The sequence below is a fragment of the Ursus americanus genome, chromosome 19 (genome assembly GCF_024610735.1).
Source record: "Ursus americanus isolate L20-20 chromosome 19, mUrsAme1.1.p, whole genome shotgun sequence".
In the NCBI taxonomy this organism is placed as follows: Eukaryota; Metazoa; Chordata; class Mammalia; order Carnivora; family Ursidae; genus Ursus; species Ursus americanus.
The window spans coordinates 35,333,258-35,350,024 of record NC_142145.1 but is presented as its reverse complement, the minus strand read 5'-3'; the positions used below and the strand labels follow the sequence as shown (position 1 = coordinate 35,350,024).

At 38.2% G+C, this 16,767-nt stretch overlaps 2 protein-coding genes across 4 annotated transcripts in view; one reads left to right on the top strand and one right to left on the bottom strand.

The window, feature by feature from the left end:
* Window positions 1–16,767, top strand: part of ELP2 (elongator acetyltransferase complex subunit 2) — a 43,155-nt gene that overhangs the window by 16,462 nt on the left and 9,926 nt on the right. Inside the window, exons 12-17 of the mRNA XM_045777881.2 lie at window positions 3,301–3,450; window positions 5,127–5,315; window positions 7,653–7,722; window positions 8,420–8,515; window positions 8,661–8,718; window positions 9,332–9,404. Coding sequence (XP_045633837.1) covers window positions 3,301–3,450; window positions 5,127–5,315; window positions 7,653–7,722; window positions 8,420–8,515; window positions 8,661–8,718; window positions 9,332–9,404 — 636 coding nt within the window. The remainder of the gene's footprint in view (window positions 1–3,300; window positions 3,451–5,126; window positions 5,316–7,652; window positions 7,723–8,419; window positions 8,516–8,660; window positions 8,719–9,331; window positions 9,405–16,767) is intronic.
* Window positions 3,446–16,767, bottom strand: part of LOC148108488 (uncharacterized) — a 34,097-nt gene continuing 20,775 nt past the window's right edge. For all 3 annotated transcript variants that reach the window (XR_015727709.1, XR_015727708.1, XR_015727710.1), the window contains exon 3: window positions 3,446–3,653. The gene's annotated coding sequence lies outside the window, so the exon portion shown is untranslated. The remainder of the gene's footprint in view (window positions 3,654–16,767) is intronic.

Genomic DNA, 16,767 nt, shown 5'->3' with positions numbered 1-16,767 from the left:
TCTTACTATAGACATTACACTGTAGTTATGCTAAGTAAGAAACTTATGCTTTTCTAAGACTAAAAGTATTCATTTGTCCAGCATTGTTGAGGGTTTGAAATTTGCACATAAGTAAACTTTCTACAAAAGTGAACTTTAAGCTATATACGTTTTAAGCTCTGCCTTTAAGTTCTGTAAATTTTTTGATGGGAGTATTTCCTAAAATGTTTAACTTCCCTGTCTTCTTAAAGAAGATAGCATGCTTTGGTCTTTCCTTGGACAGTTGGGTCCAACTGACAAAAGGGCAATAGGACCACCTGTTATTTTGTGAAGGAATATATTAATGTTCTCAGGGGTGTTGATAAGTGTAATTTTAAATGGTCCTCTAGATACTGGGTTCTTTTACATCTTTTTTTATAGTTGTTAGTCTGTTATCAAAGAGGTAATCTTTCTCTAGTCATGTAGCTGCCTCCACATTATTCCATCTCTTACTTTCTAATTTGCTTTTGATCTGCTTCTTTGGACGTGAGGATACAACATTGCAGGAACAGCAGCTAAGAGCATAGGCCTTGGAGGGAGGCAACCTGGGTTCAGACCCCGGCACCAGCATTTACTAGCTCTGTGTCCTCGAGGACATTGCCTAACCTGTCTCAGGTTCCTCCTCTGTGAAATGTGGCTAGAAATAGCACCTACTCATAGGGTTTCTGTGATGCTTCAATGAGTTTGTATTTGTACAGTATGAAAACCTAGGCATGGCACTTACGGGAGGGATAGTATATTAATATATTTTAAATCAGGTAATAATAAATGAAAGAAGTAATAGCATTGAGTGAAATGTGAGTCAGTAGATTCTAAGTAAAGTAAGTATTCACGGATTTGCATAACCTTTAGTTGGTGGGCTTTGTAATAGTTGTATCATATATGAGGATTTGACTTCTCGATGCATGGAATGATTTACTCTTTCTCTTATATTTTCCATTTGGAGTTGACCTTCAAGATTATTTCTACTAGTATGGAATCAGACCTGTGTATACAGAGAACAAACTGATGGTTGCCAGAGGGGAAAGGGGGGTGGGGGTTGGGCCAAGTAGGTGAAGAGGGTGGGTGGTACAGGCTTCCAGTTAGGGAATGAGTAAGTCATGGGAGTAAAAGGTACAGCAGAGGGAATATAGTCAATGGTATTGTAATAGTGTTTATGGTGACAGGTGGTAGCTACACTGGTGGGAGCATAGCATAATGTATAGATATGTTGAATCACCATGTTGTACCCCTGAAACTAATGTAACATTGTGTGTCAACTGTATACACACACCAAAAAACAGAAGAATTGTTTCTACTATGAAATGAGCCAGGGAATCATCAGCTAAGGCACTTTTTTTTTTAAGGTTTTTAAATTTATTTGAGAGAGAGTGTGCAGGTGTGCATAGGTGGATGAGGGACAGAGGGAGAGGGAGAAAATCCCAGGCACACTCCTCGCTGAGCGTGAAGCCTGATGTGGGGCTCAATCCAACACCCAGAGATTATGACCTGAGCCGAAATCAAGAGTTGGAGGATGCTTAACCGACTGAGCCACCCAGGTGCCCCTAAGACACTTTGAAATAACATATTTTTTAGGATAAATTTTGTTTTTAACTCAGAGCTCCTTTGAGCCATATTTCAGCTTTAGTTTTTGAGGGCCTTCATAGAAAAAAGCATCAGATAAGTAAAAAGAAACTCAAACCGGAAGACAGAATTCAAGGACTTGTACTTATAATTTGACTTCAGATTTGTAATAGCTGCTTACCAAGTATTTAAGGTGACATTTTAAAAAAATAGACTTTATTTTTTAAAGAAGTTTTAGGTTCACAAAAAAATTGAGCAGAAGGTACAGAGAGTTCCCATATACCCTCTGTCCCCGCACATGCATAGCCTCCCACACCAGAGTGGCACATTTGTTATAATTGAGGCTGATTTCATAAACAAACACTGTACTTTAGGACTGTTACAGTGGAAAACTGTACTGATAGTACAAAAGTGCTGCCCTTTGTTCAGGACTTTTTGGAAACTCCTATTAGTGCTAACTTCAGAATCAATTTTTATGTCACAGAAGAAATTATGTCACTTATTAGTCACAACCTTTTAATTTTTTTGACTAGAAAATAATATAGCTTAGCTTAATCACTGATTGTATTCATCATACTTGGCTTTGAGTGAGCTTTTAGCTATTTATACAAGTTTAATTTTACTCTAAAGATTGTTTTAGGGCGCCTGGGTGTCTCAGTCGGTTAAGTGTCTGCCTTTGGCTCAGGTCATGATCCCAGGACTGGGATCAAGTTCCACATTGGGCTCCTTGCTCGGTGGGGAGCCTGCTTCTCCCTCTCCTGCTCCCCCTGCTTGTACTCTCTATCTCGCTCGCTCTCTCTTTAACAAATAAATAAAATCTTAAAAAAAAAAAAAAGATCATTTTACCACTACTTGAGGTTGTTCAAAACCATCACCTGTGCTGTGTGGATGAGACATACGGCATTTTCTGTATTTTATTGTCTTTATTTGTTCACATGGTTGCTGGTACAGGCTCCCTCAGGTGAGCCAGCTGGGTTTGATTCAGCCTCTGTTCTCTACACCTGCAGCTCATTGTACTTGATAAAGGAAGCCATTGTGGCACAGCTGGTTAAGCATCTGACTCTTGGTTTCGGCTCAGGTCCTGATGCTCTGTGCTTAGAGTGGAGTCTGCTTGAGATTCTTTCTCCCTCTTCCTTTCCCCCTCCCGCTGTCTCTCTCCCTCATATTCTCCCTCTCTCTAAATAAATCTTTTAAAAAAAGCCAATCAGGCACATACTCAGAATCTACTGACTCATTTTGCATAATACTCTGTTATGTAGTTTAACAGAAAAATACATAATACCTGGTATGTGCTGGCATTGTTCTGGGCGCTTTACAAATATAAATTAATTTAATTCTCATAACAACCGTACAAGCTTGGTAACTCTTTTACAGAAGAGTTCTCTGAGGCAGAGAAAAGTTAAATAGTGTTTGGCTTCTAGGAGGCATTCAGTAAATGCTGAACAGAGGGGAATTTCCCAGGGTTACTGCTTCAAAGGACGCAACACATATTTGAATGTTTAAGTTCAAACATGCTTGATTAGAAAACCCATCCTTTTATTTTAGGATCTTATTATTTTAAGGTCCTGTCTTGTTTTTTTTAGCTTTTTGCCTTGCTCGGGGGCATCAGTCTTTTCCATCATTAGCCCTGAGGGCGGAAGGCATTATCATAATCAGACTTGATTCTGGGTAGTAGTGATCTCTGATTATTTTGATGTGTCATGAGTACTTTCATTGCAGAGAGAGTGGACTCCAGAGATTGTTATTTCAGGACACTTTGACGGTGTCCAAGACCTAATGTGGGATCCAGAAGGAGAGTTTATCATCACTGTTGGTACTGACCAGACAACTCGACTGTTTGCTCCGTGGAAGAGAAAAGACCAATCCCAGGTAAAATGTCTTCCTACTTGACTGATGCACTTTAAAAAACATCCTTGAGCACGTGAAAAGTGGGGCAACATTGTTAGCCGCTACGGAAACACGAGTGAAAAGTGTCGCGGTGCCTCTGCACGCTGTAGAGGGGCTGAGGTGAGACGTACTGACAGCAGGGAGCGGCAGTAAGGATGCCGAGCGGCCGGAGCCTTCATATGTTGCTGGTAGGAGTGCAAAGTGACACAGCAGTCAGGAAAACGGTTCGGTATTTTCTTAAAAACTTAAACAAAACATACATATGCTCTTTACAATTCAGTTTAATTATTAGTTTTCAAAATGAATTTACTTCCATTCTATATAAAAGTTCACTTATCCCTTGTAATTTTAGGTTTAATTCATTAAGAAACACTGTCAAGTCTGCAGTAAAATCTAATTTCTAAAGTCATACAGTATTAGGTAGTAGTGATTAAGGACAGTTTTTGTTCAGTAAACTTTTCAGTCTTGGCCCTGAGCTCAAAAAATTGCAACCGAACTTTACCACTGGCAAGCCATTGAACTGTGCTATGTGGTAGAGAAAGCCTGTGTACTCAGCTTCAATTTCTGACAAAAGAACTTGAAACTGACTGTGGGTCAGTCCTTGAAAATGAGTGAAACCTGCCATACTTCAGTACAGTGGTAGATTCAAATGATAAAGGAGAGGACATTGGGAGCAACACTAGCGTCCATTAAAAAAATAAAGCAAGTGATTTGTAGTGCTTTTCTGTGACTCTTTATGATTTGTTAATGGTACGGCTCAGCTGTTGTTTATTAATCATCCATTAAAAAATGGATAAGTTAGACTTCACCAAAAAGTAAAATTTCTGCTCCTTGAAAGACACTGTCAGGAAAATAAGACAAGTCACAAACTGGGAGAAAGTATTTACCAAGCACATCTCTGGTAAGGGATTGATATCCAGGGTTTATAAAGAGCGTCTCAGAACTCAGTAATAGGAAAACAAACAATCCTGTAAAAAATGGGTAGAAAATTTGAAGAGATACTTCTCCAAAGAAGATACAAGGAAATAAGGTCAGGAAAAGATTCTCAACCCCATTAGTCATCAGGGAAATGCAAAATAAAGCCACATGAGATACCATTATACACCTATCAGAATGATTAAAGTAAAAGACTGTACCAAGTGTTGGTGAGGGAGCAGGCAGCTGGCACTCTTGTACGCTGCTGGTGGGATTGTGAAATGTATAACCTCTTTGGGAAATGGTTTGGCAGTTTATTAAAAATTTAAATATGCATCTATGATATCCAGCCATTTTACTTATAGGTAGTATTTACTCAAGAAAAATAGAAGCCCATGTCCATGCAACGACTTGTACAGAAATGTTCACAACTGCTTTTTCAGTAAAAGACAAAAACTAGAAACAACCTAAATGTCTGTCAGTATGTGAATGGATCAACAAGCTTCCATATGTGTATGTATATACATACACACACACACATATTTATATACACACACATAGCTGTACAAGGGAATACTACTTAGTAACAAAAAGGGTTGAATTATCAGTAAGCACGACATGAATGAATCTGCTCTGTGGCTATATTTCTGTTGCATACTAAATGATTTTGCATCTGGTATTTTCTTGTTGAGAAGAATTTGGTTTTTGAAACATCATTTTTGTTTATCCTATTTTAATACCAGGTGACTTGGCATGAAATTGCCAGGCCTCAGATACATGGATATGACCTGAAATGTTTGGCAATGATTAGTCGGTTTCAGTTTGTATCTGGAGCAGATGAAAAAGTTCTTCGAGTATTTTCTGCACCTCGAAATTTTGTGGAAAATTTTTGTGCCATTACGGGCCAGTCACTGAATCTTGTGCTTTGTACTGTGAGTATTCCTTTAAATGTTTCAACTAAATTCATGTACGTCATTTAAAAAAGTCATGTACTTCATGTAAAAAACTTTTTGCTTTAAGCAAAATCTTGCTTAAATGGAGCTCATGGGTAGAAAGGAAGTCAAATTATGTTATTATTGGCTTGACAAACTTCAGTGCACATTGTGGCATGTAATAATTTAGGCGTTAAAACCAGAAATTTCTTTAAAAAGTAGCCTAAGACACTGTAAAGAATTACAGTGTTAAATCAAGGCAGGAATACCACATATCATCACATTGATAGGTACTAACTAATATAATAGATAAGTCGTATTTCCTTTTTAAAAAAAATTCTTTTAAAGATTTATTTATTTGAGAGAGAGAGAGAGTGAGCACAAACAGGGCAAGTGGCAGTCAGAGGGACAGGCAGGCTCCTCGCTGAGCAGGAAGGCAGACACGGGGCTCAATTCCAGGACCCTGGGATCATGACTTGAGCCGAAGGCAGACGCTTAACCTACTGAACCACCCAGGTGCCCCTAGATAGGTCATATTTTCAAGGAGATGTCCATGTAGCTGTAGGTTAGGGGTAGGGAGCAGTGGAACAGAAGTACCTGGAATTACTAGATGAGACCAGTGAATTTTTTTTTTTTTTTTTTTTTTTTTTGTGGCTTAAGTAAATTATTCATAGAAGGAAGAAGTACACTGTACTAGGGTAAAGAGAAAATGTTTAATGGGACTTAATTTGGGTTTTGAAAGGTAAGTTGTTTTTAGTGTTTATATTCTCTTTTTACAGAAGATTTGAGCTGCTTATAAAAATATGTAAGTTATGAAAATTGTAAAGTAGTTTTGAAGGAAGGGAAATTAGGAAGATAGTTGTGTTATACAGAAGTGTGAGTATCATATGGTTCTTTGCTGTACTTAGAGATGGATCACAGATTTGGTTCTGAGGTTGAAAAGGATAAGTACACTTGATAGGCAGAAGGAAGGAGAGAGGGAGCGAGCAGCAGGGTAGAAGAGTAGTATATCCATGGAAATGGAGAGAATGGAGAAAGTCAAGTGCTGGAGGACCTTGGGAGGCAGGCATCATTTTGACTAGGGGGCCCTGTTGGAGGGTTCCTAAACAAAGTCCTGAAAGGTATTTTGGGTGGAGAATATTATGTGAGAACAGGATGCCTTTGAGCCTGGAGACCCTGAAGGCAGGGCTGGGTTAAGACTGGTGAAGAAAGTGAGTCATCTGAAATAAAAGTCCCAGCTAAATTTCCTTGAGCATATACTGAGCACCTCATGACACAGGCTTTCTTGATTATGTGAAGAATATCTAAGATTCTGTTCTGCTTGTTTCTAATCATAATAGTGGGACTGAGATCAAAAGGGAAGTCTTGATTGGGATTATTATATAGAGCTATGGGGGTGGAAAGGCCGTTGGTTTCAGGATCTCTCAGTTCTAGGGATTGAAATGTGGTTTTAGGATTCCATGAGAGCCTTAGTCCAGGTATACACTCAACTCTGTGTCCCAAGATACAGAAATTGCCTAGACTAGAAAGCCTCTTGCCGTGTTTTGGGTTTTGTTCCCATTCTGAATGTGTGGATAGGTTTGTAGGAATGCTTCTTGCTGCTCTTTTCCATGCTGGTTTGTTTTTCTTGGTTTCTGAGATAAAACATGCAGTCTCTTATGTCCTGGGTAGCTATTCTTGATGATGGCTTAAATTCCCATTGCTCATGTTTGTGTTGAGTTCCAGCCCCTGTATTAAAGTCTAAATTGTGAGAAATGCTCTTAGCGTATGGACACGTGCCAGTTTTGATGGTTAGCATATAGTTTTTTATGAGATAATTTGATTGGTATAAATTGCAGGGTATAAGATTATTGGCACTTCAAATGGGACTCTGTAAAATTTTTTTAAAATACTGAGTTGTTTAAATATGTGTAATGAAAATACTGTGTGCCTTTTTAGGAAAACAGTGATGTTTACACGAGCATCATTAGGGGTGTGCTTGGGAGACTCTTGGAAGTAGAGCCCCGGGCATGCCATTTTCAGCCCACTTTTTGCTAGAAACCAGACAAGTACACTTTTGTCAGACTCTGAAACTCACTGAGCTGTTAGGGTTTGACGAGCTCATGGATGAGAAAATACTCCATTTTATGGGTTGGGTGTAGAGGGTTGGGGGCTAACTGCAGCCTGTCTTTGGAGAGCATTCCATCTGTTGGTTTAGAAGAAAATGGAAGTGTGGGCAGATACCCACACAATGTGGTCTTTAAATTGTTCCTCTGCATTTATGAGGATGACATTTTGTGTGCCTGAGGTAATAGTAACTTTTAGTGTTTAAAACATGTATCATACTTTTTATTCCAGCAAGACGGTGATCTTCCAGAAGGAGCTACTGTCCCTGCTTTGGGGTTATCAAATAAAGCTGTCTTTCAGGGTAAGGCTTTGTGTCCAAAAGTTTTGAACCCATAGTGGTGTTTAAAACCTAGTTACACACTTGGGTAACATGTACCTCATGTTCATTACTGAGTTTTTAAATAATTTTTTTTAAGATTTATGTATTTAGAGAAGGGGGGAGGAGCAGAGACAGAGGGAGAGAGAATCTCAAGCGGACTCCTTGCTGCGTGCAGAGCCCGAAGCGCAGCTCGATTCCCTACAACCAGAGCCAATACCAAGAGTTGGCCACTTAATGGACTCTGCCACCTAAAAGCCCCTGATTTTTTTTTAAATCACGATACATGCATCTGCTTTCTGCCTCAGACATTTCATGCTAAGTGCTCTGTCCATATGCAGACCCTGAAATAGGTGCAGCTTTCACAAAGTGTGTTTCATGGAGCACTGCCACCACACGTGCTAATATGGCTAGCTGAAGAACTTGTCTGATTGTTTTAAGTTTGGGAACTGTTAGGTCAAAGAAAAAGAAAGGAATCTTTCTGGAATTGACTGGTGCTTCAAGGAGCACAATTGCAAAATAGTGGAGTAGTGGATATACCCATGGCTTTGGAATCACACTGATGCATCTTTGAAGTACTTTGAGGTGCCATTGCTTTCTGAAGGTCTTAATATTGGGACGTGTATAGGACCTATAAATATGGGGACTAATTCATGATGTTGGTGTGTTTCTTTTAAACTAGGAGATATAGCTTCTCAGCCTTCTGATGAAGAAGAACTATTAACTGGTACTAGTTTCGATTATCAGCCAGTGGCCTTTCACCCCTCCATACTTACTGGTAAGAAATGGTAAAAAGGGGGTTCAATAGAGTCGTTAGTACACATGGTATGGTACCTGTTACGTTGACCTACGTAAGTGCTATAGAATTCACTTACTTGCATGAAAATAGAAAAACGAACTGCAATGCTATACATGTATTGTAGAACCTCCCACTGAGGACCATCTTCTGCAGAATACTTTGTGGCCTGAAGTTCAAAAACTGTAAGTTAAACTGTGCTAAGCTCTTTGATGATTCTTTCATAACTTGTGATTTTTTTTCTCCCCACAATTTGATTTTCTCCTTTGCTTTCCTTTCACCTATACTGTCCCCCCCTCATCTAAAAATCTTCAGTGGCCTTCCTAAGGGGAAAGAATTAAACTTCACATAGATTTTTATATTACTATGTATTCTATTTACTGGATTTATTTACTGGTCTTCATTTTTGAAGTAGGGAGATATAACATTATATTTCTTTGCCTTTTTTAAAAGGACTTCTAATATTTATTATTCTGTTGTTTGTTTTTATTTTTTCCCTTTTGTGGTTCTCTATCAAAACCTTTCCTGGATTTGTTTGTTGTATTGGCTGGCTGGGGGTGAAAATTTGTATTTTTATCTAATTGTTTGAATAAGTTATATCACCTTTAGGAAGCTGGCATTTTCCCCAGTCTCTGTTTTTGCCCTAAATGTTTGTCTAGACAAAAATGTAACATCCCTAAAAGAATTGTATATTAGAGAAACTGATGTTCTTTTCACATTTTGAAAACTTTGCAGCATGAGAATAGGTACATATACTAATGTAGGGGTCATGCATTTTTTTTTCTTTTTAAATTTTAGATATGGACATGGTTATGAAATATTTTGTGTTGCTTGTAGCAATTCAAAGGCTCTGCTTGCCTCAGCATGTAAGGTAGGGAATTTTACTTTTTCATTCTATTTGTTCACATGTTATTTGAATCCTCAGGCTCTTGCAAGTTGTGGTGATGGAGGCAGAACGCTCTGTGAAAGGCCACTGGGCCTGGTTTTTTCTGAATCTTGCTTTCTCAGTTTCATTTCCCTTCTATCCCTTAAAAGCTTGCAGTTGAGGGGTGCCTGGCTGGCTCAGTTAGTAGAACCTGTGGCTCTTGATCTCAGGATTGTGAGTTCAAGCCCCACTTTGGGTGTAGAGCTTACTTAAAAATAAAAACAAATAAAAAGTAAAAAGCCTGCAGTTGGATTTTAAATCTGTTTCAGCACACACTTTTGTTCCTAAACTTGGTTTGAGTTGATTTATGCCTGATTTATTTAATCAGGTATTTTTCAGTGACCTAAAAATGCGATAAATAAATTGAAATAATTGGGAGTTCTGAAGACACAGGGAGTGAAAGGGTGAGACCCAGAGCGCGCTCCCCTCCATCTGACAGTTTGTCCAGGAACAGACTGGTACTGACTGGAGTGAATGGAGTCCCTCAGACCGTGCTGCGGTGAGGCGCGGTGGTGGCTGGCTTACTAGCACGTGGCATTGCGGAATAGTGCTCTTCAAGCTTTTGCCTGGGAGAATGATCTCCAACTCACAATTCCGTATTTATCCATATTCTGTGGAGTGAATATGTATGGAGGATTGACTGAAAGGCCTGAGACCCATATATTTCTCTACATGTTCTAGAATTTATTTATTCGTTTTAAGCTGATGATGCGAGCTACCTATATGGTTGGGCCCCTCTGTCCCTGCTTTTCTTGTGGCTTCTTGCCACTGCCTGCATTGAGAGGCGTCATAAGAAATATTGCTGTGCCCCTCCTGTCTCACCTCCTTTGCTTGTTGTCCCCTCTTTGAGGTTGGTACTGAGACTACTTCCTTTTGTTATAGGGGCTTGTGTAAAGAATGCAGCATAGTAGCAGGAATAGCCATGCTTCTACTGGGCAGCTATTTTGTTTTTAGCTTTGGGCAGTCATATAATTGGTTATTTTTCCTTTTCACGTGGGCTTGCTCATAGCAAATGTATGCAACTTTCTTATTGTTATTTGTATACTTTTTCTGTGTATTTTATATTTTAATAAACAGTAGAAAAGAGGTGTGGCTTGGAAAGTTTAAATCTGAAGGTTTACCTGAAGCTAGCTGGGTTTCTTGAATGGGGGATGCCAGCCACACATTTGGTTTTGATTGGTAAAGCAAATGATTGGATGTATCTTCCTTTGAAACTAACATTTTTAAAAAGATTTTATTTATTTATTTGCAAGAAAGAGAGAGAGCACAAGCAAGGGGAGTGGCAGAGGGAGAGAGAGAAGCAGGCTCTTCGCCTAGCAGGGAGCCCGATGTGGGGCTCGATCCCAGGGCCCCAGGATCGTGAGCTGAGCTGAAGGCAGACGCTTAACCAATTGCACCATCCAGGTTCCCGAAACTAACATTTTTAACAATTCTATTTAGGTATTATTAGCATACCATAAGTTACATGTTGAAAGTGAACAGTTTGATAAGTTTTTTTTTTTTTTAAGATTTTATTTATTTATTTGACAGAGACAGCCAGCGAGAGAGGGAGCACAAGCAGGGGGAGTGGGAGAGGAAGAAGCAGGCTCCTAGCAGAGGAGCCTGATGTGGGGCTCGATCCCAGAACACTGGGATCACGCCCTGAGCTGAAGGCAGACGCTTAACGACTACACCACCCAGGCGCCCCGATAAGTTTTGACATATGTTTGTTTATACCTATGAAATCATGACCACAGTTAAGATAATGAACATAGTCATCAATCCCAGAAATGTCCTCTGCCCCTTGATAAGTCCTCTTTCCTGTCCCTTCTTACCCTCTCTTGCCCCATCCCTAGGAAACCACTAATCTGCTTTCTATCATGATAGAGTACTGTAAGTCTTCTAAAATTTATATAAATGGAATCATACAGCATGCTCCCCTTTTTTCTTTTTTGTGGACTGGCTTCTTTCATTCAGTACAAGAATTTGGGATTCATCTGTGTTGTTGCATGTGTGAGCAGTGTATTCTTTTTTATTGTTGAGTAGTTTTTCCTTTTACAGGTACATTACAATTTGTTCATCTGTTCACTTTTTTTTTTTTTAAAGATTTTATTTATTTGAGAGAGAGTGCACAAATGGGGGAGGGCCAGAGGGAGAAGCAAACTCCCCGCTGAGCAGGGAGCCCAAAGCGGGGTTTGATCTCAGGACCCTGAGATCATGACCTGACTGAAGGCAGATGCTTAACCCACTGAGCCACCCAGGTGCCCCTGATGTATTCACTTATTAATGGACATTGGAGTTTCCAGCTTTTGGCTTTAACTTATAAAGCAGTTGTGAATATTTGTATACAAGTCTGCATACGGATATATGCTTTCGTTTCTGTTGAATGAATAACTGCGAGTAGAATTGCTAAATGTATGTTTATTTATTTATTAAAAAATTTGTTTATTTATTTTAGGGTGGGGGGAGTCAGCACAAGCTGGGGGAGGAGCAGAGGGAGAGGGACAAGTGCACTCTGCACTGAACACCAAGCCCAATGTGGCGTTTGATTCCAGGACTCTGAGAGCATGACCTGAGCCGAAATCAAGAGTCGGATGCTTAACCGACTGAGCCACCCAGGCATCCCTAGATGTATATTTAAAGTTTTAAGAAACTGCCAAGCTATTTTCCAAAGTGATTATACCCTTTTACAGGCCCACTAGCAGTGGGAGCTCCTATTGCGCCACACCCTCATCAACACTTTGTAAGTTATGGTCAATCTTTTTAACCATTCTGTTTGGTGTGTAATATCTCATTGAGGTTGTAATTTTCATTTTCCTAATGACCAGTGATGTTGAGCATCTTTTCATGTGCTAATTCTCCATCTGTATCTCTTCTTTGATGAAGTATCTTCAAATCTTTTGGCCTTTTCTTTATTGCATTGTTTTCTTACTACTGAATTTGGAAGAGTTCTTTATATACACTGGATACAACTATCAGATAAATGCTATTTAGATAAGTATTCCCAGTGACTTATCTTCATTTTCCTAACAGTGTTTTTCAAAGAACAGAAGTTGTATGTTTTGGTGAAGCCTAATTTACCAATTTTTTTCTATATTGGGTTATGCTTTTTGTGTAATATCTAAGAAATCTTTGCCTAACTCAAGATCGCAAAGATCTGCTACATTTTTTTCTAGGAGTTTTATAAATGTTAGGGTTTATGTTTAGACCTGTGATACATCTTTAATTAATTCTTGCATTTGGCCTGGAATATTGGTTAAAGGTGGTTTTCTTGCATGTGGTATCCAACTGTTCCATCATTATTTGTTGAAAAGACTATACCTACTGCCTGTTGCACCTTTGCCAAAAATCAGCTGTCCATGTATGTGTGGGTCTATTTCTCGACTTTTATTTTCTTCCATTCATCTTTTTTTCTTAATGTTGATGCTAATACCACCTTCTCTTAATAGCTATAGCTTTTTATAATATGTCTTGAAATGAGGAATCAAAGCTCTTCTTACTTTTCAAAGTTATTTTGGCTAGTCTAGGTTCTTTACTTTTCTATATAAATTTTAGAATCAGCTTGACAATTTCACAAAAATACCTACTAGAATTTTGATGGGCATTGCATTGAATCTATAGGTCAATTTGGGGAAAATTTTAACAATATTGGGTCTTTTGACACACAAATGCAGTATCTCTCTCATTTAGGTCTTTAATTTCTTAAGAATGATTTTTTGTTTTAAGTAGACATTTTATTTTAGAATGATGGTAGATTTAACAACATGTTGCAGAGATGATACATAGAATACCTCTCACTTAGTTTCCCCCAGTGTTAACATCTTAATATCACTAGGAATGTTTTGTAGTTTTCAGTGTCAGGTCTTACACGGTTTTGTCAAATTTACTCTTATTTCGTATATTTTATATCTGTTCGTTGCTTACATATGGAGATACAGTTACTTTTTGTATATTGATCTTATTTCCTGCAAGCTTCCTAAACTTACTGGTTCTTGTTAAATTTATTATAGATACTGTAGCATTTTCCATATAGATGCCTACGTTGCATATGAATAAAGAAAGTTCTATTCTTCCTTTCCCATATGGATGTCTTAATGTTGGATAGAAGTGGTAATAGCAGAAATCCCTGGCCTTATTCCTTCCCTCAGGAACATTCCTACTTTGTCCATTACGGGTGATCTTTGCTGTAGATTTTTTGTGATTCTTCTTTATCAGGTTGCCTACAATTTCTAGTTTGCAGATAGTTTTTATCAGGAATGGATGATAGATTTTGCTAAATATTTTTTTCTTCATCTGTTGACATTATCATACAGTTTTCTCCTTTTAGTTTACTAATATGGTGAATTATACTGACCTTAAATAATAAAACAACTTTGCATTTCTGGAACCAAACCCTACCTGTTTGTTGTGATACATTATCATTTTATATACTACCGGACTCATTTTTCTAAAGTTTTATTCAAAATTTTTATATAGAGTATATGATAGATATTGCAGTATAGTTTACTTTCTTTATAATGGCTTCATCTGGTTTTGGTTTCAGAGTAATGCTAGCCTCTTAGAAATACTTTTCTGCAATTTTCTGGAAGAGTTTGTGTAGAATTTGTATTATTTCTTTTTTTAAATGTTTGAGAAAAATCCCCAGTAAGCCAGCTGATCCTGGAGTTTTCTTTGTGGGAGGGTTTTTTGTTTTGTTTTGTTTTGTTTTTAAGATTTATTTATTTATTTGACAGAGACAGCCAGCGAGAGAGAGAACACAGGCAGGGGGAGTGGGAGAGGAAGAAGCAGGCTCTCAGCAGAGGAGCCTGATGTGGGGCTCGATCCCAGGACTCTGGGATCACGCCCTGAGCCGAAGGCAGGTGCTTAACGACTGAGCCACCCAGGCGCCCCTGTGGGAGGGTTTTTAACTACAAATATAATGTCTTTAATTGATATAGGACTGTGTAGGTTATCCAGTTTTTCTTGAGTGCACTTTGGTAGTTTGTATTTTTCAGAAAATTTGTCCCTTTTACCTGAATTGTCAAACTTGTTGACATGAAGTTATTTATAATACTCTCTTATGATCTTCATTTATTTATTTATTAAGATTTTATTTATTTATTTGATGGGGGAGGGGGGCACAGGCAGGCAGAGGGGCAGGCAGAGGGAGAAGCAGGCTCCCTGTTGCGCTGAGCCTTGATCCCAGGACCCTGAGATCATGACCTGAGCGAGAGGCAGACACTTAACTGACTGAGCCACCCAGGCACCCCTCTTATGTTTCTTTTAATATCGGTAGAATCTCTGGTGATGTCACCTTTCTTATAACTGCAGTCAGCAATTTGTGTCTTCTTTCTCACTCCTCACGCCCTCCCCTGCCTTTTTTTTTTTTTTTTTTTTTTTTGTGAGGAAGCATTCTGAGAATCAGGAAAATAATGATTTTTTAGAAATATTTTCAAATAACCAGCTTTTTGGTTTTGTTGATTTTCCTCTGCTATTGTTCTTGTTTCTACTTCATTGCGTTTTGCTGTTTTTGGGTTTTTTTTTAAAGATTTTATTTATTTAATTGAGAAGAGAGTGAGTGAGAAAGAGCAGGAGGAGGGGGAAGGGCAGAGGGAGGAGGAGAAGCAGGGTCACTCCTGAGCAAGGAGCCCTATATGGGACCCAATCCAGGGACCCCAGGATCATGACCTGAGCTGAAGGCAGATTCTTAACTGAGCTGCCCAGGCACCCCTTTATTTTTTCTTAGATTTTATTTCCTCTTCTGTTTCTAGTTTAATAAGGTTAAAGCTGAGACTGTTGATTTTAGATCTTTCTAATATAGGTGTTGAGTGCTATAAATTTCTAAGTATTATTTTTGAGACATTCTGTAAATTTTGATACTTTTTTTTTTTAAAGATTTTATTTATTTATTCAACAGAGATAGAGACAGCCAGCGAGAGAGGGAACATAAGCAGGGGAAGTGGGAGAGGAAGAAGCAGGCTCATAGCGGAGGAGCCTGATGTGGGGCTCGATCCCGAAACGCTGGGATCACGCCCTGAGCCGAAGGCAGACGCTTAACCGCTGTGCCACCCAGGCGCCCCAAATTTTGATACGTTTTATTCATTTTCACTTAACTAAAAATGTTTTTTGATTTCCCTTTGATTTTGTCTTTTACCTATGGATTATTTTGAGATTTATTTGTTTCCATATACTGAGTGTTTTCCAAATATCTTTCTGTTATTGATTTCTAATTTAATTTCATTGTGGTCAGAGAACATAGTATGATTTGAGTCCTTTGAAATTTAATCTTGGTAAATTCCCATGTTCACTAGAAAAGAATGTGGATTCTTTTTCTGTTGGGTGGAGTGTTCTGAAAATATGAATTACGTCAGATTGGTTGATAGCGTTCACGTCTTCTTTATCCTTTCAGTTTTACTGAGAGTAGCATTTTGAAAACTCTGACTATGATTGTGGACTTTTAATCTTGTATTTCAATCGGTTTTTACCTTATATATTTTGAAGCTCTGCTGTTAAAACATTTATGATTTGTTACCTTCTCTTGATTGACTAGTTTATCATTATGGAAAGATCCTTTTTATTTCTGGCAGTATGTTGTGCTTAAATCTACATTGTCCAATGCTCATATAGCCACTCCAGCTTTCTTTTGAGAAATGCTTGAATTATGTATCTTTTTCCATCCTTGTGCTCTTAAGCTATTTGTTTCCTTTTATTTTCCAGTGGGTTTCTTAAAGGCAGCCTACAGTTGGGTCTTGCTTTTTTACTCACTTTGATAATCTTCCATTTTAACAGGGTATTTATTAGACTGTTTACATTTAACATAATAATATGCTTGGATTTAAGTCTTTCATCTTGCTATTCGTTTTCTATTTGATCTATCCTTTCTTTGTTTCATTTTACTTATCTTGGATTGACTGATTGCTTTTTATGAGTCCATTTTCTTTCTTTTGTTTGGCTAGTAGATACAAACACTGTTATTTTATTGGTTGTCTTTCATTTCATACTGTACATCTGTAATATGCCACAGTCTGCCTCCAAGTAATGTTGCACTATTTCGTGTATGATTTAAGAACTTCACAGAAGTATACTTTTGTTTCCCCCTACTTTGTGGTATTGTTTGACACTTTACTTCTTCATAGAAATCCCACAAGATCTTGTTGTTATTTAAATAAAATATTTTCCAGCGGATATCATTTTCTTTTGCCTAAAGGATATTCTTTAACATTCCTAATAATGCACTTCTGCTGGTCATGACTTTTTTGAGTTTCTGCCTGTCCAGCAGAATCTCTCTCTCCCTAATTTTTGAATGATTTTTATAATGCGTAAAAAATTGTTGGTTTTCCTTTAAGTACGT